The sequence below is a fragment of the Microtus pennsylvanicus genome, chromosome 1 (genome assembly GCF_037038515.1).
Source record: "Microtus pennsylvanicus isolate mMicPen1 chromosome 1, mMicPen1.hap1, whole genome shotgun sequence".
NCBI lineage: Eukaryota > Metazoa > Chordata > Mammalia > Rodentia > Cricetidae > Microtus > Microtus pennsylvanicus.
The window spans coordinates 158970281-158994647 of NC_134579.1; the positions used below are offsets into that span (position 1 = coordinate 158970281).

The 24367-nt window shown below is 32.5% G+C and overlaps 1 protein-coding gene across 9 annotated transcripts in view; it reads left to right on the forward strand.

The window, feature by feature from the left end:
- Window positions 1-24367, forward strand: part of Grik2 (glutamate ionotropic receptor kainate type subunit 2) — a 592264-nt gene that overhangs the window by 432596 nt on the left and 135301 nt on the right. For 8 of the 9 annotated variants that reach the window (XM_075944195.1, XM_075944164.1, XM_075944134.1 and 5 more), the window contains one exon: window positions 6277-6500. In XM_075944195.1, coding sequence (XP_075800310.1) covers window positions 6277-6500 — 224 coding nt within the window. Of the gene's footprint in view, window positions 1-6276; window positions 6505-24367 lie in introns of those variants that run through there. The other variant, XM_075944215.1, reaches the window with a different exon arrangement.

Genomic DNA, 24367 nt, shown 5'->3' on the forward strand with positions numbered 1-24367 from the left:
ACTGTGTATAGGTATTTCTGCTCTTGTTTAAGGTTTTGTGTTTTTACAGCTCTTTCAAAAACATAATGTACAATTATGAAATACAGATTAATAGTCATCTGTAGTCAAAGACTGATTGTTTCCCAACTGCTTAGACCTGAATAATCACACAAAACTTTATTGATTAATATGTTGCTCAACTAATAGCTTAGGTGTCTTTCTAGCTAGCTCGTATATTAAATTAAACCATTGCAATTAATCTGTGTATTGGCATGAAGCTGTGGCCTACCAGCATTGTTCTCTAGACTACTGATGTGGAAGTACCCTCTGTGTGCTGTGATTAAATAAAGAAATTGCTTTGGACCTGTAGCAAGGCAGAACTTAGGTAGGCAGGGAAAGCTAGGATGAATGCTGGGAGAAAGAAAGACAGAGTCAGATGTCATGGAGCCACTTCCAGAGTCAGACATGCTAAAACTTTGCCAATAAGCCATTGCCAAGTGATGATACACAGATTAATGGAGATGTGTTAAATTAAAATGTAATAGCTAGCCTTATAAGAAGTTAGAGCTCATAGACTAAGCAGTGTTTTAAATCATATAGTTTTGTGTGATTATTTCAGATCTAAGCTAGCTGGGTAGCTGGGAACCAAATAAGTGGCTCCCTTCTCCAACAGACTACTTCCTGCTGATTTGGGGTGCTGTTAATCAGGTCTTCCATGGGGTATCCTGTGTGGTTGATCCATCTCTTCCAGCAGTCCTGAGCTGTCATGGATGTTGGATCATCTGGGGCATTGTTTCAGGAGGTCTTGTTTGATCAAACAATATTAGCTGGTGAGGAATCTACAGCTTTCTATCCTCTGTGGAAACAAGAACCTCTTTTCTAAAGCAACATATGCTTAGACCCAAATTTTGAAATCAAGATACCTTTAAAATATATGTTAGTTTAGTTTAGCAACCTGCACAATGAAATGTCTCAGTGTACTTAGCACAGTCAAAATATTCAAATAAAATACAATAATAAGTATAATATAAATTTCCTGTAGATTTTCCATCTTTACAAGGCTTATTTTACTTCTATTCTTCTAACCTATGTCTGTCTGTACTCTTTTATATTAGTTTTACTGTTTCTTCAAAACTTTATTTTTTATAACTGTCTCTACTTTTTTTCTTCTCTCTCCCAAGCCTATGTACATTTTCAAATATACTGTGTGCTATTCAGAGGTTTATTTGTCTGAATCTGTCTTTATTGTGTATCTGTAATCATTTTCTGACCAGGAGTGCTTTTAAAATGGCAAACAGCTTGTTTGCAGTGGCCCTGGATGCTGGGTCCTCCTCTCTCAGCCTTTAAAAATGGTGAAGGTACTTTTACCCCCCGCTCTGGGACTGCCAGGTGGGAGCCATCCTCACCACCTCAACCCATGTTGCCAACAAGAAAGTTGTGCATGCTGCCAAAAAACTCCATTCAGGTGTTTGGCCTCCTGAAAAGCCCAGTGCTATTCATGCAAATAGCACGAAACAGGACACCTTCTCAAAGGAGCTGCCCAGGTTTTACTGCTACCACTCAGGCAGGAAGCCTTCTCTTAGAGAAGCTGTGCTCACTGACAGCAAACAGAAGATGTCTGAAAAATGAAAACACGGCTACCAAGAAGCTGCCCTTTTTTTCTTGGTCTAGATATCACATTGGGTGTCACTTTGCAGTCAGACACTGTTCATTTTTTCAGGATTGCTGATACCCCAATAATTACACAGAAACTATACTAAATACAACACTCTTTGATCAGTATCTTAGGCATCTTTCCAGCTAGCTCATTTATCTTAAATTAACCCTTTCTATCAGTCTGTGTACTGCCAAAAGGTTTCTAAAGTTCAGGAGCTTTCTTCTCTTTTGGTGCTACATGGTGTTTTCTTGACTCCACCAACTCTTTCTATATGTCTCTTCCAGTCTGGCTATATTCTGCTAAACGGTTGGCACAAACGTCTTCTTTATTATGTGATGGTAATAAAACAAATTTATGGCATACAGAGGGGAATTATACATCAGTTTTCTATCATAATAAAATTTTTATTCATGTTAGTTAGGTTTTCTAGGTCTACAAAGATGTATTTCCGTTATATGGATAATCGTCTGCACCTCAAAGACCTACAGAATTTTACATTTACAATGTTTTAAGAACTTAGACTTTTCTCAACAGGGAGATACATCTTATCCAGGAAGCTCCATATTACTTCAGCGAGGTTGATAAGCACTGAAAAAATTTATTATGTAATTTGCCTTCAATGTGGCAAGGCTACTAGTTTGAAAAAAAAACCCTGCTATTGCCATCACTGCTTGATGATATGCTGTTTGAACTAGACATACAGGAGGACCCACAGTAAAGTGACTTCTTAACTTTCTAAAAGAATGGGTGGTCCTTTGCAGTTCTTGCTTTACAGACGAAACTGCCAGACATTCTGCAGCACACAGAAGAAAGCAACTGATGAACTTTGCCATTGTAAGGCAAAACAGACCTTCAAATTTCCTGCTTCATGGAAAAGTCTCCCAGTTTCTATGAGCCCATAGGCTGATAATGGATACCCAAATGTTACAAAAGGCAGCGAGGTGTCTCTGTTAATTCTCGAGTATTGGAAGTTGCTTACAATGCACTTCCTGTTAACAGGTAATATTACATCCTTCTGGTGTCTTTGGTAGAATTAAAGATAGATAGTTAAAGTTTTACTTAGTTACGATAAAAGATAAATTAGATATAAAATTTAAGACTCACAAAGATATGATAGATGATAGGGTATTTTCCTTAATTTGCCAAATGTAAATGGACTAAATATTCTCTTTCTTTGACAGTGTTGCTATTTTGTTCTTTCAGACTTTAGTCTTTTCCGTTATTTTTCCTTTCCACATAAGTTTTTCATTTACTCAACCTCTTAATTTCCACAGACTGTGACTCCCACTTCTGTGAATTTTTTGAATGGATGCATGAATGATTATGTGTGTGAGTGGATGAGGGAATTACTGAGTGAATGTCAACTTACTCTTCTATAATTTCCTTGTTGGTTTCTTAGACATGTTGAATTGTTAAGTCCTAAGAGTAGTTTCCAATTGATTCTATGTGTAGCCAGTTCTATCTATTGCTGAGTTCACCACATAAGAATGAATAAACTTTCGACATTATTGATTCATTTTTCTTTTTCAGAAGAAGAAATAATATAGAATTTATGTGAAGATTAAATGTTATAGTTCATATGAATTTCCCAATATAATACCTGAGCTACAGAAAATAATTAAATAATGCATCAATAATTATTCTAAAGCTGGTATTTCCCTGATTTATGAATATGAATTATGATTATAAACACATGAGATTCTAAATGACACTTTGTTTCTTCAGCTTTTGAAGAAACTACTTCCAAAACAAGTGAATATTCCCTAGCCCTATGTCCTTCAACAGATAAAAGCTTACAAAATAATATTGTCAACAAACAGTACTCTGGAGAAATTAATTGCACTTATTATTTAGTTTTTTTCTTGTGCACTGTAAATTGAACATTTTTACCTCTGATAGCTCTTTATGTTTTTCAAAGTAAAATGGATGCAACAATACAGCTTCTTAGCATGGATACCTTTATCATATTAAAGTATTACAATGACTCAACAATGCATTAGAATATTATACTTCCACAATGTATTAGAATATTATAATGACCTCATACAATTTTTAGAGCATCAAACTACCCTGGAGAGATGACTGTAAAATGAGTTTAAAGCATTGGTGATTTAAGATACTTAAGATACTACAGAAATTAGCATCCTCATGGAATTTAAAATCTTATATTTTTATGTCTGGCAGTTATCTCTTAAAAGCCTATTCTTCTCTAATGAGAAGTAGCAAGGGAATGGATCTGGAGGGGAGGAGAGATGTGGAGGAACTGGGGGAAGTAGAGAGAGGGGCAACTATAATCAGAAAAGACCACACTATCAGTCAGAACACATTGAACCTGATAGAAGAGAAAGTGGGAAGTACCCTACATCAGACGGGCACAGGAGATTGCTTCCTATGTGTAACCCCAACAGCTCAGACATTAAGGGCAACATTGAATAAATGGGACCTACTAAAACTGAGAAGCTTCTGTAAAGCAAAGGACACTGTCACTAAGACAAAAAGGCAACCTACTGACTGGGAGAAGATCTTCACCAACCCCACAACAGACAAAGGTCTGATCTCCAAAATATATAGAGAACTCAGGAAACTAGACTTTAAAATGCTAATTAACCCAATTAAAAAATGGGGCACTGATCTGAACAGAGAACTCTCAGCACAGGAAGTTCAAATGGCCAAAAGACACTTAAGGTCATGCTCAACCTCCTTAGCGATCAGGGAAATGCAAATCAAAACAACTTTGAGATATCATCTTACACCTGTCAGAATGGCTAAAATAAAAAACTCCAATGATAGCCTTTGCTGGAGAGGCTGTGGAGGAAGGGGTACCCTCATCCATTGCTGGTGGGAATGCAATCTTGTGCAGCCACTTTGGAAATCAATGTTTCGGTTTCTCAGGAAATTTGGGATCAACCTACCCCTGGACCCAGCAATACCACTCTTGGGAATACACCCAAGAGATGCCCTATCATATGACAAGAGCATTTGTTCAACTATGTTCATAGCAGTATTATTTGTAATAGCCAGAAGCTGGAAACAACCTAGATGCCCTTCAATGGAAGAATGGATGAAGAAAGTGTGGAATATCTACACATTAGAGTACTATGCTGCGGTAAAAAACAATGACTTCTCGAATTTTCCATGCAAATGGATGGAAATAGAAAACACTAACCTGAGTGAGAACCTTCATCTGGTGATGGATGGAGATAGAGACAGAGACCCACACTGGAGCACTGGACTGAGCTCCCAAGGTCCCAATGAGGAGCAGAAGGAGGGAGAATAAGAGCAAAGAAGTCGGGACCACGAGGGGTGCACCCACCCACTGAGACAGTGGAGCTGATCTATTGGGAGCTCACCAAGGCCAGCTGGACTGTGACTGAAAAAGCATGGGATAAAACTGGACTCTCTGAACATGGCGAACAATGAGAGCTGATGAGACGCCAAGGACATTGGCAAGGGGTTTAGATCCTACGTAATGTGCTGGTTTTGTGGGAGCCTACCCAGTTTGGATGTTCACCTTCCTAGATATGGACGGAGGGGGAGGACCTAGGACTTACCACAGGGCAGGGAACTCTGACTGCTCTTTGGACTGGAGAGGGAGGGGGAAAGGAGTGGGGGGGAGGGGGAGAAGGGTGGGAGGAGGGGGAAGGAAATGGAGAAAAAAATTAAAAAAAAAGGAAAAAAAAAGTACAGTATTCCCCCCAAAATAACATGTGACTTAGAATTTTAGAATCTTGTAACCAATTATAGAATATATAAAGGCAAAAAAAAAGAAAAGAAAAAAATAATCAATTTTCAATTAAAAGAAAATGTGAAAAAAGACAAATTCATTTTTAATGTGATGTATGCAATGGTGTGAGGATTTTCATTGAATAATATAAAAGAAATTAGAGGAATAGAAATTAAAGTTTGAGGGTAGTACACAATTCTCAGTTTTGTGTGATTTAAAGAATGTCTTAAGTATTTAAAAGCCAAATGTTTTAGCTAAACTATTCTATATTTTTGAAAACTAAACTCTTTACATTCTTGTATGTGTGTATGCAAAAGTATGATACCTTTGTCTATGAGTGTTGGTATATACATATGAAAATCAGAAGACAATTTGTGGTTGTCTTTTCTCTCCTTATACCATGTGGGTTCCAGGGATGTGCCTTAGCTTGTCAGATATGGTAACATGAGTTTGTGCCTGTAAAGCCATCGCCTTTGTCCAGAAAATTATTTTTGATTGCAAGATAAATAGTTTGAGATGGTTATCACTACACTTGTAATTCAATCAAAATACGCAGGCAAGTCAAGATAAAATGAAATTTTAAGACTAGCAGTAAAAGCAATTATTGAAAGTTTCATTATGAATAATTTTATTTACTGTATAATAATAGTTTGTTTTATTTTTATTTCATAATTTTATCTCTTTTTTTTTCCTAAATAGTTATGGTCAAGGCTGATGTAGTAACTGGAAGCACATAGGAACTGGTAACTTACTAAATAGTCAATCACCTCTTTAGAGTAAAGAGCACTGTTGATCTCAACAAAATTTAATCATTACAAAAATTATTATAGGTAAAATCTTTAGTTACAGATATGTTACTTGTGACTTAGATTCGATTTTCTTCATTATTTTCCTGTTTTTCTGTTTCTCTCCACAGAAAGCTGACCTCGCAGTTGCTCCTCTGGCTATTACCTATGTTCGAGAGAAGGTCATCGACTTTTCCAAGCCGTTTATGACACTTGGAATAAGTATTTTGTACCGCAAGCCCAATGGTACAAACCCGGGCGTCTTCTCCTTCCTGAATCCTCTCTCCCCTGATATCTGGATGTATATTCTGCTGGCTTACTTGGGTGTCAGTTGTGTGCTCTTTGTCATAGCCAGGTAACATGCTCACTTTTGTGATTTTTTTGGCAATTGTTACCTCTTTTTCTAACTAATAATTGTCAAAAGTCACAATCTACCTTCCTTGCTTTCTCTTGGGGTGCCGTAGATTTACAAACCTCTAAGAATCGTATGCACTTACTCCATGGACTAGGCTGCCATCTGTGGCAGAAAGCATGCTGGTTGTGTCAGTAAGCTGCAAGTGTGGTAGGTAGACATTAGTCTTTACGGTCAAAATCTGAAAGCAGTCCTAATTATTGAAACAGCTTTTTCTGCTTTTAATTAAGATTATAATTATACCTCAAGATTCTGCTGCCATAATGAAACTGAAGTCCATTGTGTTTTTGAGTTTTTGTACTTTGTGGTAAAAAGTATTAGAATTTAGATGTAGATTTCTGTTAGACAAAATTTCTTATAATCTATGACTATGTGCATTTATGTGCCCGATAGTCAAAATTAAATATGAATTTTTTAAAATTTTGTCACAAAGATTTTTTAAAAATCTCTTTGAGCTCTCTTTAAATTCTCTGATAAAATCATTTACTTTCCTAGAAGTAGGGCAATGCATTTTTCTTTTATAAAAAGAATAAAATAAATTTTATGTATAGCATAAATCTTTACATATTTATATTTTTGATAAATTTATACATAATTATCTTTTTAATTTATTATGTTACCTAACTGTTTAATGTTAAAATTTGACTACTTAAGACCATAATAGTTTGTATTTGTTTGTACCAAGCAGCTGTACAGCAAGTAGGGCTTTTTTTTTTTTACAGTTCTTTATTCTTCCTCAAAACTCAAATTTAGATTATGAAGTTCAGGATCCTTTAACTTCCACTTTTTTATGATCCTAGGAAACACAATAAGACATTTATAGTGTTTAGATCAATAACATATTTGTTTAGTAACCAACAAAAGCCAGTGCAAATGTTTTTTTTTTCTTTTTTTCAGAATTAGCTAAAGCCTAGAACAGTTTTCAGTCAGCACATAGAGCAAAGAGAAGCTACTCTACATGAACACACATTTTTGTGTGTCTTCCCATGTAGTCACTTTGCAGCAATGTATATATACTGGAAGGAAGGCTCCTAACACCACACTGTCCTGAGAAATTGTGTAGGCATCACTCATGCTAAAGTCTAATAGAATTTCTCTTGAACTCTTGATCTAGACTAGAGTTTATTTTCCAGCTGCAGATATATTAACTAGTAAAAGACATGGGGTAGTTATACAAAATTAACAAATAGTTCAAAATACTATTTAACTCTCCTTTTCTATAAAAATGAGATGTTATGTTGAACTGTTACTTGTATTGATTAAAAAGATAATAAGGTAACTCCCATTGAAAGAATATATATTTTCAATTTGAAAATATAAGGTCAGGTAGTATGTCATACTCTATTGACTTTATGTTTAAGAGAGTTACAAACTATATTTATTATTTGTTATTTAATGAGTGAATTTGAAATCATCCTGCTCTATCTTATTTCTCAAAGAATGAAAAATAATTTACTGAATATCTAAAAAGCAATACAAAACAAAACAAAAACTTTATCAGAAAGCTCTTAAGTATTCTATTAATTAATGTCTGATACTTTATTAAACAGTAAACTGTATTTATTAGTCTTTGAAAAGAGTGTAAGGCTATGTCTAAGTTTCCAGAATACCTTTGCTTATCATTACTAATTAAGATGAACAGAAGAATGTCTAGGTTCAAGTTAATTTCTAACGCAAGCCCCCAATTCAAATGAGTTTGTATAAAACCAGTTTTTCCTAGTATGAAAGAAGCTTTGAGATGCAACCCCAGAGGAAATGAAACGGTCTACTGGTAGTGGTTAATTGCCCTTCTAAATCAATAGGAAGTATAATTTTTATTTTGAGTTTAAAATACAGTATTTTGCTTTTACTTATAAGTTAAAATTATATCATCAGAGAGCTGCAATGAATCACTGACATTACTGAAGTCAGTATACATGGTATTTTTTATATTTTTATAAAGAGTACATACTTTATCTCCATTAAATTATAGAAAAGAAAAAGGGACACTATTCAGCAATGATGTAGCTCAGTGGCAGGGCACATGCCTAATCTTTGCAAAGCTGAGTTTGGAACCTATCACAGAAAAACAAAGAAACTCTTAGGTGCATATCTTAGTTTCCATTATTGTTGCCATGTGATAATATTACTGTGAACAAAGCATTAAAAGATATATTGTTTATTTTTCGCTCACATTAGAAATCACAGCCATCATGGCTGGAAGTTGAGTCAGCGGAGAATAAAGTAGCTGGTCACACTATGTCTATACATAAAAGATGCCTGTGTAGCTTATTGTCTGTGTTTTAGCCTGTCCATTATGACAGACCAGGCAATTTTTCTGATGTCTACAATTAGGGTGGGTCTTCCCACAACTATTAATACAGTCAATACAGTTCCCTACAGGCATGCCCATAGGTCAATGTAGTCTGAGTAGTCCTTATTGAAACTTCTTTCCCATCTGACTACTGAGTCTGTAAAATTTATAGTTAATACTAAAATATCAATATGTGTGTTATCTTCATTTTAAATCATCAACACTGATGTCTAAACCAACCACTGAGTCTATAACAGAATTCCTACTTCTACATTATTGAGATATACCACACTGAAATTTTAAAAATCATATAACACCTAATAAGGAAAGAAAACAACTGATTGCATAATTAAATATAACAAATATTTTAATATTGACTGAACTCATAATTAATTATTTTTGACCTGTCAAAATTCTAATATTGTTTCTATTCTTACTGAAACAATTTATCTTCTATAACTTTTTAACTTCACAGACAAACTTTCAGCTTTTATTCTAGTTGTTTCATTAATCATTCTCTCAATTAGTAAAATATTTACTGTCTTTAAAATCACACTTATTAGAATCTCATAAAACACTAAAAATTTCTTGATGTTTACTAGTTTATTTAACACAGATATGCATGTACATGCAGAAAAATACATAAATATATTATTTACTGTATAATAAATATAACATACACACATATATACACACAAACTTTCAGCAATGTAATAAAAATATAAAATAATTATCCTATATCTTAGTTTTAAGGATTATGTATTTGAAACTTATATTCATAAAAATGACTTACATTTTCACACATATATAAAGTTGACTATAAAAAATAAAGTATTAGACAGACTGTCATCAGTCATTTGAGTATCTACTAGATGAATACTCTATTATCATGTTAATAACATTAGTCTTATGAAAACTTTAAGCTAAATATGAATTGATAGCATTCATGCTTTAAAGCTAGATTTTAAAGTATATAATGTTTTTAGTCACTAAAATAACATGGCTTTATTTTTAGTTTACAAAAAAAAACACCTACATATACTTTACCAATTTAGTATATTTAATGGTTTCTAAGGGAAAAATGTCTCTGATACTTTTGTGTTGGTTTACTGTGTCATATGGTCTTTATAGACTTATGATTTGTTATTTGTAGCATAATGACACAATCAGCATCCTTCTCTGATTTAGTAGAGAACTTGTTTAGGAGAATATGTAAGGCTGGGATATTGCATTCCAAAGAACAAATGTCCCTGTCCTAAATATCTTAACAGTTTTTCCCGACTGACAAACAGGAAGTCTTTGTGTAACAGTATTCTCTTTTAGTATTTCTCAATCTTATTCCCCATCTTCCTTTCTCATATGTTTTAATCTAGTTATACAATTAGTGAGAAGATAGTCATATAAAAAGGCTGATTAGGGCACCCACCCTATCTATGCATAAAATTTGTTTTTCACCTTGCTTCAAATATTTCCCACATTAAGCAACATAGAATACCAACAATGAGGTATTTATAAAATAAGTTAATTTGAATTACCATTCAATTGAATTCCCATAGAGAATAGGGGATCTATCTCAAGGACAACCAGAGCTACTGAAATTTCATATATAAGGTTTTTTTTGATTTTTTATAATTTGTAATACAGATATACATAATGGATATCAATGCACAAATGAAGGGAATAGTGGTACACACATTTCCCTCCAACAGGATTGATGTCACCTGAACAATTACACACAAAGCTGTTGGTCAGGACATTAGAAAATAAAATGTAAACAAACTTAAAAGAAATGTGATTCATACACTAAATTATTGAGTTTAAAAACCCATGTCCAAAATGTTCACATTAACAGCTTTGATCGTATTTCTGGACCAGTATGTAATAGCTCTTATATTCTTGTCACTGTGATGAGCAACAACTCATGGACAGTGAAGGACAAAAGGAATGGATAACTGTTTTGGTAGCTGTACAGTGGTAAAGAAATTGGCTGGTAGGAAGACTTGTCACATTAAAATAAAATACAAATTTTCCTACATGCCTATACCACCAACTTTCCAACCTCCTACTCAGAAAACAATTTATACCTTACTTTCTGTAACACTGCTTTACGCAAACTATTTTGCTTTTATTTTTAATGTAATGTTTAAAAGAAGTAAACTTTAGGGAGACATTTTTAGTATTTTTCTTCTCAAGTGGCACACTTCCTAGAATATGCATAAAAATTGGTTTTTGGAGAGTGCTATTCTAATATGCCTCTTACACACATGGAAAGACAGTTAAAAAGGACCATGTTTTAAGATTTATCTCAATAATATACCTAATGGTTAGCACAGAGTCAATCTGAAGACATTTTGAAAGCACACACTGAAATATTTTTTTTTGTTTTTTTTTTAAGTTGTGAGATTTAATAAGACCACAAAGAGAACATATCCATATATCTCCATAGTTCCTTGATCACACCACTATAAAATTACACTTCTTTTCAGTGGTCGTGGTTACAAAATGGCCATTGTTGTAAATTTGATATTGAGTTTTCATGATTTTTAGAAGAATCAAACAAAATGGCACTGAGTGGAATCACCTATGATAAAGATGTTATCTGGGTATTGCAAAGCAATAGCGATCTAGACAGAATTCATAGGTCTATGAGGAGGAGGAGGTGAATTCTATTACTGCCGTGTAAAAATAAAAATGTTTTTCAATTCTTATAATTTCAGGACAGTAAAATATAGAAATTGGAACAAAATTAACTAATGCAAAGACAATATAAGATTAAAATGATTTTAGCAACATTTTGTAATCAAATACCTATTGGTATTTTGTTTTATTTTATTTTCCCAGTCTTCAGTCTTTAATTCCCTCAGCTTGCATTGTAGTCCTTTTTTTTTTTTTTTTTTTTTTTTTTTTTTGTCACACATGCTGGGCAAATGCTCAACCTCTTATGTACTGCCCAGCTGAAAGACTATTTTTTCTTTATGGTAAGACATAATAAAATATAAATGCATGAGAAGACATTTAATAGTCCAGTTTTTCTAATACTGTAGCTATATAATTTATTTTTGTTGTCTATTCTTGACCCAATGACACTGTTGAGTCCAGATGCTCCCAGAAATTTGGCTGCTATCTTCAGGTCACCGTTCAGTGTACACATTTCACAAATGATGTGACAAATGCCTCTGAGAATTATACATGACCTGGAATGACTTGTTTCCATTAAGGAGATACACAATATCTAACTCAGCAAATAAGTAAATTTTTATACAATAAATTCAATTTTTAACACATTGGAGTTTAATGATTATTAAGCTGTTACATTTAAAAATTCAGTATGTAGGATAAAGTACTGTCCTTGGTAGTTGCCACTATGCACTCTTACCTCTCATCAGTTAACTCAGGCTCAGCAAACCATGAACAATACAACTAAAGATTTGTTTCTCTCCCTTTTCATCTTTTCTAGTCACTTCATTCTATTCTGCTCCCCTCCATTCTGCTTCCTTTCATCCCATTCCATTCTGCTCTGTTCTGTTCTATCCAAATCTTATCAAAATTTATTCCTATTCTACTTTATGAAATCCTCTTCCATCCCCACCCCCCCTTTTTTTTTACTTTGGGAAAGAATCCTTATGGTGAGTCTATTACAATCTAATAAGCTAAAAATGAAGCACACTTTCCACAATTCATATACTTATTCCACCATGCTCCTTTGTTTCCAAGCATCTCCACGACCTCAGCTGAATGTTCTGTGAAAGGCTGTTCTGAAGCTTTCCCAGAAAACGGTTTGCTCTGTCAGCTTTGAACACAATGCTTCTGCTTTCCCACAGACACTGAAAAAACTTATTTTGTGTGTGTGTAGGGGAGAGGTTTCTCAGTCACACTAATAAAATTCTTAGTTTTTAGGGAAGATAATGTCCTTTATTTTCCTGATTATTAAACAGTTTATTCTTCCAAAGAGAAGGCGGAACTCTTATCTGCAACTCTGCTTTGAAACAATTGAGCCTGTGTGGGGGAACCAGGGAAATACCCAAGGAACATATACACTAGTGTTTTTGTCTTCTGTATATTTTTCTGCAATAAAAATTGTGTGCCTCTCTATAGCATTTTTTTCAAAAGTGTAAATTGTAGTGTGGTAATTTTTAATAGCAAATGTGACTTTTTATTATGTTTCAAAGCTATTGTTTTAATGTCATTATTTTATGTAATGAATTTCTAAGATACACATTCCCCTTGTGAAGGAAAGTCTTGAAAAAAAAGAAGAGTATTCTGATAGTATGCAAAAAATAGCTACTTTACACTAAGAATCACAGAGATAATCACTTATTTCCCTATTTTAATCAACTGTGGATTTATAGAATAAAATCACATACAGCAGACCCTGTTACCCATATTTGGCACAGAGGAAATTAAAAGGTTTTTTTCTCTCTTTCTAAAGTTCTGACTTGTTATTACAGAAAGGTTTTCTTAAAGAGAGTGCAGTTACATAGATACATAGGTTGATTTAATCAACAGCATTAATAATCAAATGACTTTTAGCAGCTATTGCTCCTTTCTCAGCAGTCAGAGTTCAAAGACAACACAATAACACCCAGTGTCAGACTTTCTGTATATTTTACATCTTTATGTGGCTTTTTTATTCATCTGTTTCTTTTTAAGGACTTTATCATATTTTTTTTTCTTTCCCAAACCTATGTATATTTTTAAATACACTGTATGACATTTAGAGGTGATTTTTTTGTTCATCTGAGTCTGTCTTTACTACATATCTCTATCTTTTTGTGATCTCATGAGTCTTTAATCTGCTAAGCAGAATGGCTAGGATTAAAGCTATGGCTTTCATTGCTGGCTCTCTAACATTCCTTGGCTTCCTGAGAGTCTAGCTTTGTGGTAGAGGTACTAGTAGGATACAAACTTATTGACACCACTCTGTAGAGTTTCTAGGTCCTTGCCACAACCAAAAAGCATGACACTGATTGCTCTTAAACATCATTTAAGTGTTTGGTAGCAGGGCCTCTTAAAAGAGACATTTTTTTTATGCTAACACTGAGTTATGAAGCCTCTCTTAAGATATCACTGCATGCCTCAAGCAAAAAGAGTCTACCCAAGAAGTTGCTGCTATCAAGAAATCATGCTTGACTCTGTTCTTTTGTGTCTAGAATCCATTCACAAGATCTCTCAGGTTTTATGTGGATGTAATTGCCTCCCATTCTGTGCCATTTGCAGATGGAAGTTCTACATCACCTGATCCTGCAGCCACTAAGTTCCAAATGAGCACAAAGAGACTTACATTAATTAGTGGCGCACGCCTTTAATCCCAGCACTCGGGAGGCAGAGGCAGGCGGATCTCTGTGAGTTCGAGACCAGCCTGGTCTACAGAGCGAGTTCCAGGACAGGCTCCAAAAGCCACAGAGAAACCCTGTCTCGAAAAACCAAAAAAAAAAAAAAAGTGTTTACACTCTTACCTCAGGCTTATTACTAACTAGATATCACTACTTAAATTGACCCGTAATTCCTATCTATGTTTAGCCACATGGCTTATTCCCTTTTCTTATAATGTATTCTTACCATATTTCCTCTGCATCTGGCTGCTGAGTGTAAATCTGCATTTTCTCTTCCCAGAATCTTATAGCCTAGTAGTCCCACCTATTCTTTCTACCTTGCTATTGACCAATCAGCATTTTATTAAAGCACTATAAGCGACAAGTCTTTACAGAGTAGAAGAGCATTATTCCACAGCCATAAAGGTTAAAATATATTTTCAGAATATTCAACACCTAGACAAAGAACTCAGTAAAACATGAAGCCTTATTTACCTGTGCTCTGGACATCCTAGCGTTCCCTCTTTAAAAGCCATTGCTTTCACTTGGTAAAAGAATAGCAAGATTTGTGAAACTCTAGGGAGAATAAAATACATTTCACATTTTGATCCCCCTCATAATTTATGTATATGAGAGAAGTTTCATCAATATTAAATGAAAACAAAAAGAAAACAACTGCGGTGATTTATGACTTTATTTCTTCATGTTAAATGAAATAATGTTCTCTCTCCAAATTATTAATGAGTAGGAGATACAACATCATCAGCCAGTACAACTTCATTCATTAGAGCATGCCACAGCACCTTAATTGCTATAATTTTTTACATTCCATTACATAATTACATCATTCAAGTTGAATTGTTTTCATATCAATCCTGTTGAGTGTGTGTATATGAGAGTACAGAAATTAGTTTTTTATTCTTTATGATAAAAACTTTTCTAATGAAGTAATTTCACATATCCACATTTTAAAACTAGAATGAATATATTTAACCTAGTGTGTATGGAATTTCAATTTTTATTTCTAATGCTTCTAATTTTCATAAAGTGTATATATTTTTTCAACCTAGACTTTAAAGGGATTTTTGTTATTTTAGTAAAGATATATGACCCTAAATTAATTATTGAAAAAAATCTATTTTTTCCTATCAGACTCCAAGATGATAAAATAAGATGAATTGACTTAAAACAGATTTTCCTATTAATTAATGGATTTAATATTTGAAGCAAAGGTGAAATGGTAGGTTTTCAATGTTACTGGCATGATAAACATTATAAACAGTTGGGCTACAACTGTCATCTAAGTTGGTTCAGAATATGCACCTGAATATTATTTTAACCTAATAAAATTAGGTAAGTGTTTCCTGGCTTCCCTTACTATTATTGGTGTTCAAATTGGGGGTGGTGGGTGGCTTGCTTCCATATAAATTTATTGAATTGTTCCTCTGAGATATGATTTGGAAACAATAAAGAAAACCTGAATTTTGTTTATTGATGGATATATACAAAAGAATACAAAAGAGAGTCCCACTTCTAGAAATATGTTCATTGTAAAATGTTCATATTCCTCTTATTTTATATTACAAAAATTCATATTACTCAGTTTTAATTAGGGCTTGAAATCATTTAAACTAGTAAGATTTGAAAGCTTTCTTTCAAATCTACTTGGAGAATTTAAAAATATTCATTTTGATAGTTAATTTGGATAATATAGATTAAAATAAATATTTGATTTATGAACATACTCCAGTTGTCTTAAGAACTATATGATATACACATTGTAAATAATACATTAAAACATTTTATTTGTTGATACAGTATACTATATTTCAAGACATTTCTGACTTTTTAAGTTAAAAGGCAGAAAGCCCACAAATAAAAAATTGTGAAAGTTTTACAAAAATAAATTTTATAGTTAAAATATTAGTAAGTGAAGAAATTATGTACTTTATATGTTTATGCCTGTTAATATTTAATATTTCCTGTAATCCTGATAACATCAGTTAAATCATTTAAAATACTTAAATCAAGCATTTATATGAGACGTTTTCTGTCTTTTGAGTGCCTATTTTTTTTATAAAAAAGGTATAGTTGGTTTCATGTTTCAGTATAGACAACTCATAGATAGGCAGCCAACCCTGACTTACTGTGTTACAAACTTTTAGCATGCATATTGCAGACTAACTACTTTCCTCTAATTTAGAATTATAAAAGAAACATTTTAAATAGAATATTGCTGTTTGTGTTATTTAAGGGTAATACCTTTAAAATTTAGTATCTATATTCAAAATATAGTTAACTGAGTAAGAAATGAAACTTTGTAGGATAAAATTAATTTTTATAATGCAACATTGAAATCTGAGCCATTTTCCTGCTAATTCTCAATTTAAAGCCACTCTTATATGAATAAAATTGTACAGTTGAGTAGTTGGTAGCCATCTAATGGGGTAACACGAAAACTATTGTATAATTTCAAAAGTATATTCTAATTTTCAGAATACAATGAATTTTTCTTTCATGTTGAAATTTGTAAAAAACATATTTAATGGCAACAAATATTATTACAGTATTATTTTTTGCATAATATATAGATAGTTATAATAAATATTTTTAAATCCACAAAATAAAAAGCAACTTCAGACAAATTAAATAAATAATATATTGCTATATAGTATAATCAACTTTCAATGTATTAACATACTAATCAGTTTATAATTGAAGGTAATTTTCTACAAGTTTTACATTTAAGTAAGAGTCTTCAGAAAGTGCTACATTCCAATGATACTCATTATTTTATTATGTTTCCTCATTATCCATAATTTAAATTTGTTTTCATCAATGCATTACAAATCGGTTGATATTATCATTCTTATCATTTCATTAAACTCATCCATTTATAGAATCTAAATAATATGTTCTATAGCATATTATTACAATGTCTATATAAAGTAATCCTGGCACTTCATACCTATAAATAATGGCTTTCTGGCATTAAAGGTACCAACTGATGTCAATGTTAAGTAATTTAAAATGTATTTAAAGGCTTAGCTTTAAATTTCCTGTTTTCTCAGGAAGATTGTATGGTTTTTACAAACATACAGATAATTTATATACCCTATGTCAATGAAGGAATGTCTGTTTTGCATAACTAGCCTTCAGCTTGCCACTCAAATACATTTCTAGAGAAAGGAAAAGAACAGGTCCCACAGGAGATTGCAGTTGCCCAGTCTAAAAATGTTGACGCATAGCTGTGCTGAACATGCAAGAGGCATATTTAGAAAACAATTGGGAAGCCTAGAGCCTAGAAACATGGCAAAAGAATTGAGTTTTATCAAGTTATAGGAAGCATTTCTAAACTCAAACATCAATCCTACCATCATGACAGTAATTTTGATATCTAATGAAAGATCAAAGTGTTTTATAAAGATAAATCCTTGTGAAAATGTTTGTGAAGAGTGGAAAAGTTGTCATAAATAATTGAGGTATTTGATTTCATTGTGATCAATAGCTGTGGATGTTTATAGTCTACTACTTGTTGAGCGCTTTTCCGTGAGGAAGAAGTGCTTCCTTACTGAATAGTTTTAAATCATGACACACTCTCCCTAGTTATAAATTTAGTAAATTATTTTAAGAATAGTATATTTTTCTAAGATGGTAACCTTATCAAAAAATTGATAGTTGATCTCTGGACGCTTAGCAATAGGTTCAGAACCTGTTTTGTTTATCTGTTTGTTTATTTTTTAAATGGTTACACTGTGGTTAAAAGGAAACCTGACAACATAGTTATCTAAATATGTGTGTGTTTCTTTGATTGCTAATAATACAGAAAGGTTTTAAAAAGAAGCTAATTTTCAGCCATCTGGATTGTGTTACTGGCAGCAATATCCTTACAGTTATGGTTTCAGCTTCGTAATTACAAGATGTCTAGTGGAATACCAGATATCATCTAATTCTCAAGTCTAAATGAAGAACAAAACACAAAAGACACAGAAGAAAAAATAGGGTATTGGGAGTAGAGTTACAGAGGAATGTAGCCACCATCCAGTTGATGGTCTCAAACCAGTGTTAAGAGCATGCAGTACACTTAACCACTGAGCTATCTCTCTATCCCAAGATATTGTCTTTTTTTTTAATTAGGAAGAAATGCTTCCATTATTTATGCCTTTATATCTAGAATTATTTAGGGCATAGTGTGAGCCTAAGGTTTTGTGGATCAACAACCTGATAATCCCATGAGGTATGTTCTGGGCAGTGACTGAACAGCAAAACCATTTTCAGACAGTAGTCTCTCCTCAAACTTATTATATTGTGCGGCCTCAGTCTCTTAAGTGTTAAGAATTATAGCATAAATAAAAGTTTATATTCTTAGATGAGAATTTATCAAGTTTGAGTGTCACTCTAATATCTTGAATAATTATATAAAAATTACTCAGTGTTAGAGAATGTAATTCTTTGATATGGACTATTTTGAGATAACAATATTTTCCCAACTTTTTATAAGTGATGAAGATGAAAATTGTTAAATATAATACCTTCTCTACTAATCAATGTATTGTGACATATAATAGAATAGATTTTACTAAAGAGAAGATGTCAAATAATTTCACCTATAGGAAGAGGGAAAGAACTCTGTGGCCAAATAAAATCAAACAGTCTATGTTTTGATTCTCCTGAGATTCACTATTGACAACTGAATATCATACAATAAAGAAATCAATTAACTTAGCCAACTTTTTCTGACACTTCGATTTTGGAATATTTTCCATCAATCTAAACTTTCTATAACAAGTCAAAATGAATCAAAATGACTGCAATTCTAATGACTAGACTTATAGACTAGGAAAGGGCTGAAAGAACTAAGTACAATTCTAAGAAACGATGGGAAAAATGAATATCAGCAAATAGATAAAATGTTAAAGGGCATAAATCAGTAACATAATGTTCACCAAATCTTTGAATATAACTATGTTATTTAATAATACAAACAATTGGACGGGCGGTGGTGGCGCACGCCTTTAATTCCAGCACTCAGGAGGCAGAGGCAGGCGGATCTCTGGGAGTTCGAGGCCAGCCTGGTCTACAAGAGCTAGTTCCGGGGCAGGCACCAAAAGCTACAGAGAAACCCTGTCTCAAAACACCAAAATAATAATAATAATAATAATAATAATAATAATAATAATAATAACACAAACATTTAAACTTTTAAATAACCTTAAAGCAAAAAATCTAGAATGACAGGTATGGTCTATTAATAAGATCTAAATGAAGTGTGACATTTAGGAGAACTGAATTACATATCAAAGATAAGTAATTTGCTATTTCATAGCATAATATCCTTTGAGGTTCTAAATTCTTAACTAATGAATAATTTTAAATATATGATTAATGATGTTAAATTTATATATACATATATATTTGTATAAATATATAGAAGTTTTAACAAATATAACAGCCCAACACAAGTCAAGCAATCATATAACTAAAGACAGACTAATAAAGGCATGCAACACAAAGCAAGAATTAGTCATCAGGAGAATTTTTTTTTTTTTTTTTTTGCAGTAAGAAGTAAGGTTAAAGCCTAGAGTCTCAAACTACAGGAAGGACTTTAACAATGTGACTGACATTTGATCCCTCATGTTTAAACCATAAATAGAAATAACATGGTTGTCAAGTCCATTTGAATCTTTTTGTTTTCTTACTCTGTGAGACATATATAAAGCAGGATTTCTTAATATCTCTGTTATTATCCTGCTTTCCACATTTTGGCTATTTTTCTCAGCACTTCATTTTTTTGGTAAATGTTGCTATTTGGTATAGATCTGTTTAAATATCTGAAAGTGTCAAAATTTTATATTATCCTACATTGTCTATAAATAAGCATGAAGAAATGGTACATTGAATAAGTATTTTTCTGTGATTTTAGTCGTACATTTACATACCTATTTATAAAAGTTGATATTTATTATCTTTCCCAGAGCCTTGTAGTTATGATGATGCCCTTGTCTATATTACTATGAATAAAATAAAATTGTTTCATTAATTACCCCATTGCTAGATAAGATACAATTAATATCATTGTTAACTAAAATATTAATTTTCAGGAATTATTTTACCATGTTACCACAGAAAAAGTTCAGCAGAAGTCAAAGAAAAACATAAATAATAAACTTACAGAGAAATAGAAAATAATTTTTTAAATATTTATTTATTTATTATGTATACAATATTCTGTCTGTGTGTATACCTGCAGGCCTGAAGAGGCCACTAGACCCCTTTACAGATGGTTGTGAGCCACCATGTGGTTGCTGGGAATTGAACTCAGGACCTTTGGAAGAGCACGCTCTTAACTGCTGAGCCATCTATTCAGTACCCTAGCAAATAATTTTATAAGATAATATATATATATATATATATATATATATATATATATATATATATATTCATTGAGTTCACTGTATATAATTGACAGAGTGTAGTGTTCAGAGAGCATATATATATTCATATGAGAGTAATTCTTTGAAAAGAAAATTAGAAATAAAATGTGAACTACAGACATTAATGCAGAAGCAGATATACCCCAATTAAGAAGAATGTCTCTATATGTGACAGTTTGGTATCTTGGTTCTGGAAATGAGAGCAATGGCTGCCCTGGTGCTTTGATTGACTCTTGGAAACTTATTCCTCAGGCTGGATTGCCTTGTCCAGCCTGAATACGATGGTAGGTGCTTAATCTTACAACAGCTTGATATGCCTTGCTTTCCTGAAGTACAGAGGAGGCCTGCCCCTTTCTGAGTCAATAGGGAAGAGGGGTGGATTGAGGAGATGTCTTGGGGAAGTAAGGGAGTGAGAGGAGGAGAAGAGGGAGAGGAGGTTGCAGGTTGGAATGTAAAATTAATTAAATAAAAAAAAGAATATCAAACACATATAAAAACCTTTGTAATTTTTAAATACAGGTTTACTGGCTTACGTTTCTGGGAAGCACAACCCTAGCATAGAGTTCTTGTTTGACACAGAAATAGCAGTTACTTAAAGTTGTAATAAAATTTCATAAGTAAAAACAGCCTAATTAATTAATATTTTGGTAAGTAATTACCAGAAACTATACAATGTGTAAGAAAAGCCATTTATTAGTATCCAGGTCCACAAATGCTGCTACCAATGTAAAAGGAATTTCAATGCAAATGATTTTGTAAACTGTTTTGAAGAGTCCTACACTGTGGAACAACTATTTATAAATACAATTGTTAATATAATATTTTAGATCTTTCTATAAAGAAATGCAGGAACAAATAATTTGAATCTTTAAACATACTAAGAAATTTGTGTGGAAGGTTTATGTATGTAAAACGAAGAAGAAGGGGTGATATTTTTTGTAAGATCTCTTGTAACTCAGGAAACAAATCTGTTAAAACACGTTGAAGCAACCTAGCTGTTTTATGAAACAGATAGTCAATCTATTGCAAAAACTCTTTTGAGAAATTAAAGTTAAAAGACTGTTAACAGAGAAATGAAGAGCCACAGATGGCCTTCTTGGCCTGGTTTCCCTGGATGGGGAGAAGTAAAGCTTCTTAACACGAATGGAAGAAGAAAAAAAAATGCTCTTGTTCAAATATATGAAGAATCTCTGTTGACTTTTTGAAAGATAAATACTAATAATGTGTTTACATGTGCGTCCATGCACTCATTTATAGACAATAACTGCATGTGCATGTGAACATAGAATTTATATACGTACAACTGAAAGTGTTGATATCAAGGCATATTCTTTTTTCATTAACAAGGAAAAAAATGCTATTATTTGTAAGAAATATTAATAAAATATTCAAATCACATAAACCTAATATAGAGAAATACTGATAAATTTATTCTAACTATAATGAAAGTTTTTTACAATTTAAATACCATAAACACATAAATAATACTGTTTAAAATAATTTAACAATTCTCTAATTAGATATTCTAAAACTTTTAAATATATTATTATAGAATCTGAATACTTAAAAATAATTTAAATATTGGCTTTATTATTTTCACAGATTAAGAGACAAATTTATTAGATATTATCAGCAGTTTATTTTCTATATTAGAGAACAGAAGATATGTGATTATATTCTAATGTACTTCATATGCTATTTGCACCCAATTTTTATCTCAAATGTTTACTTACAAATGTGTAGGTAGTCAGAGAAAATCCTAAAATATTTGCATAAAATAATAATTTACAATGTGTTTGATTGTTGTATTAATTAAAATAATTTAAAATGTTTATCTCTTTAATAAATACATGCAAGTTTTGTAAAATACTAAATTTAATAGTTTTAGAGAAGGGAACAAAGAGAGACACACAGGCAGAGACCCAGACAGAGAGAGAGACAGGGACCGAGAGAGAGACGGAGACAAAGAGGATTTTGTGATCCAGTCTCCCAGAACAAAAGTTAGTTGCATTTTTCTTTAGGCAACCAATTAAATTGTATGGGCACTTAGCAGCACTATGAAATGGAAAATGCCTGGCAGAGCTAAACTTCTGCTGTTTTATCATTAAAAAAAAAAAAACAGAATTATTTTATTATTATTTTCAGAACAGGGGGAAAGTACAATACACCTTTTAAACAGCTTTTTTGGTTCCTGTTACTTAACATTCCAGAGTGTTAAAAGGATTCCCTGTCAGTCCTACATTTCCGTGAGCCCTCGGTGTTTACATGCCCTGCTTCCCCTTCATGCTCAAGGATTAAGGTATCAACAGTGATTACCAGCGGTGGGAGAGCTGTGCCTGAAAGAACAGAATAATGGCTCAGACTCTCCTCTCTCTTTGCACAGTGAAAGCTGTTCTTTCATTCATAGCCAAGATTCTGCTAATGGGTGGGTATTACTGTCCACACTCTGTAGTCCCCTGAAAAGCTTTGTTGTTTTTTAGTCCTTCTGAGCCACTGCCAGCTACTTTCAGAATTTTTTCTTTTTCTTGAACTTTTAGAAAATATTTTGTGGTCCCCTCGTTATTTTAAGGAGTTTACAGTGAGTCCAGGATCAAGCAGTTGCCTAAGGTTAATATTTTCCTCTCCTATAAATGAAAATATATCTTATGGGGGAAATTCCAACTGATCTCACAAGTCCTCAAGTAGGGGAACTTAAGTGTTACACAGTGATTCTCCCTTTATTTTATTTTAGCCTATTGGTTGTCCAGGCATTTGATTTACTGTTTAGAGAAAAAAAATGCTGGATATAATAGAAAAATGTTATGGTTCTTAAGCTATTTTATTATCTCAAAATTTAAGACAATAAGATTTATGCCAACAATACTTGAAGAAAACACTCTGCCTAGAAAATGTTCACAAACAGACAGCTAAGCAGATAACCAGGGTTTAAGACAAATACTGCTTAACAAAGTTTCAATTATCAGCTACCTAATGATATCAATTTTTAGCACTTGCATAGAAAAATCAAATTGAGAATAGATAAATATTTTCTCATTTTATAATCTTTATATACTATACACAAGAAACTTCATGTGTTATTTAGTGGGAAACATAATTGTAATTAATCACTAAGAATGCAATTCTACTCTGAGTTTTCAACATGTATTGTGCCACATCCTCTAAGTAACACTGAACAAAGGGTTACAGGATTTTATATTTTAGCTTGTAGATATTAAGTGATTTAGCATTATTTATTAAGCACTTGATTATTTCCAGTATTACTCTAGTGTTTCAAGAGATACAAAATTATAGTGGCATGCATACACCCTTCCTTTAAAGGGTCTATTATCCAACTATGTAAATTAGTAATAAACATGAAAATAAAATGCTATTAAATATACCACAATAGAAAGAGCACTTGAAATGGTGAAGTCTAGAATAAACATAGCATATTTTCCAGTTAAAAGGCTAATTATCCAATAGATAAATTATCCTTAAAGTATAAGCAGGATATTAATTAATTGACTAGAATAGAAAAAAAACTATTTCTGTTGGAAGAAAGAAGAATCAACAAAAGTGTGGAAGCGTTTTAAAATTTTATGTGACAATTTAATATGAATGTATATTACGAGTTGGTTTGTTTAGAGAATTCATAGATGTAATAATCACTACCATGACAGCTTTTACAGGCTTCAAATTTGGAGAGAATGTTATAAGAGATAAAAAGATAAAACTGAGTTTCAGTAGATTTTTTAATTAAATAATGAAAGAATAATAGAGTATGGGAATATT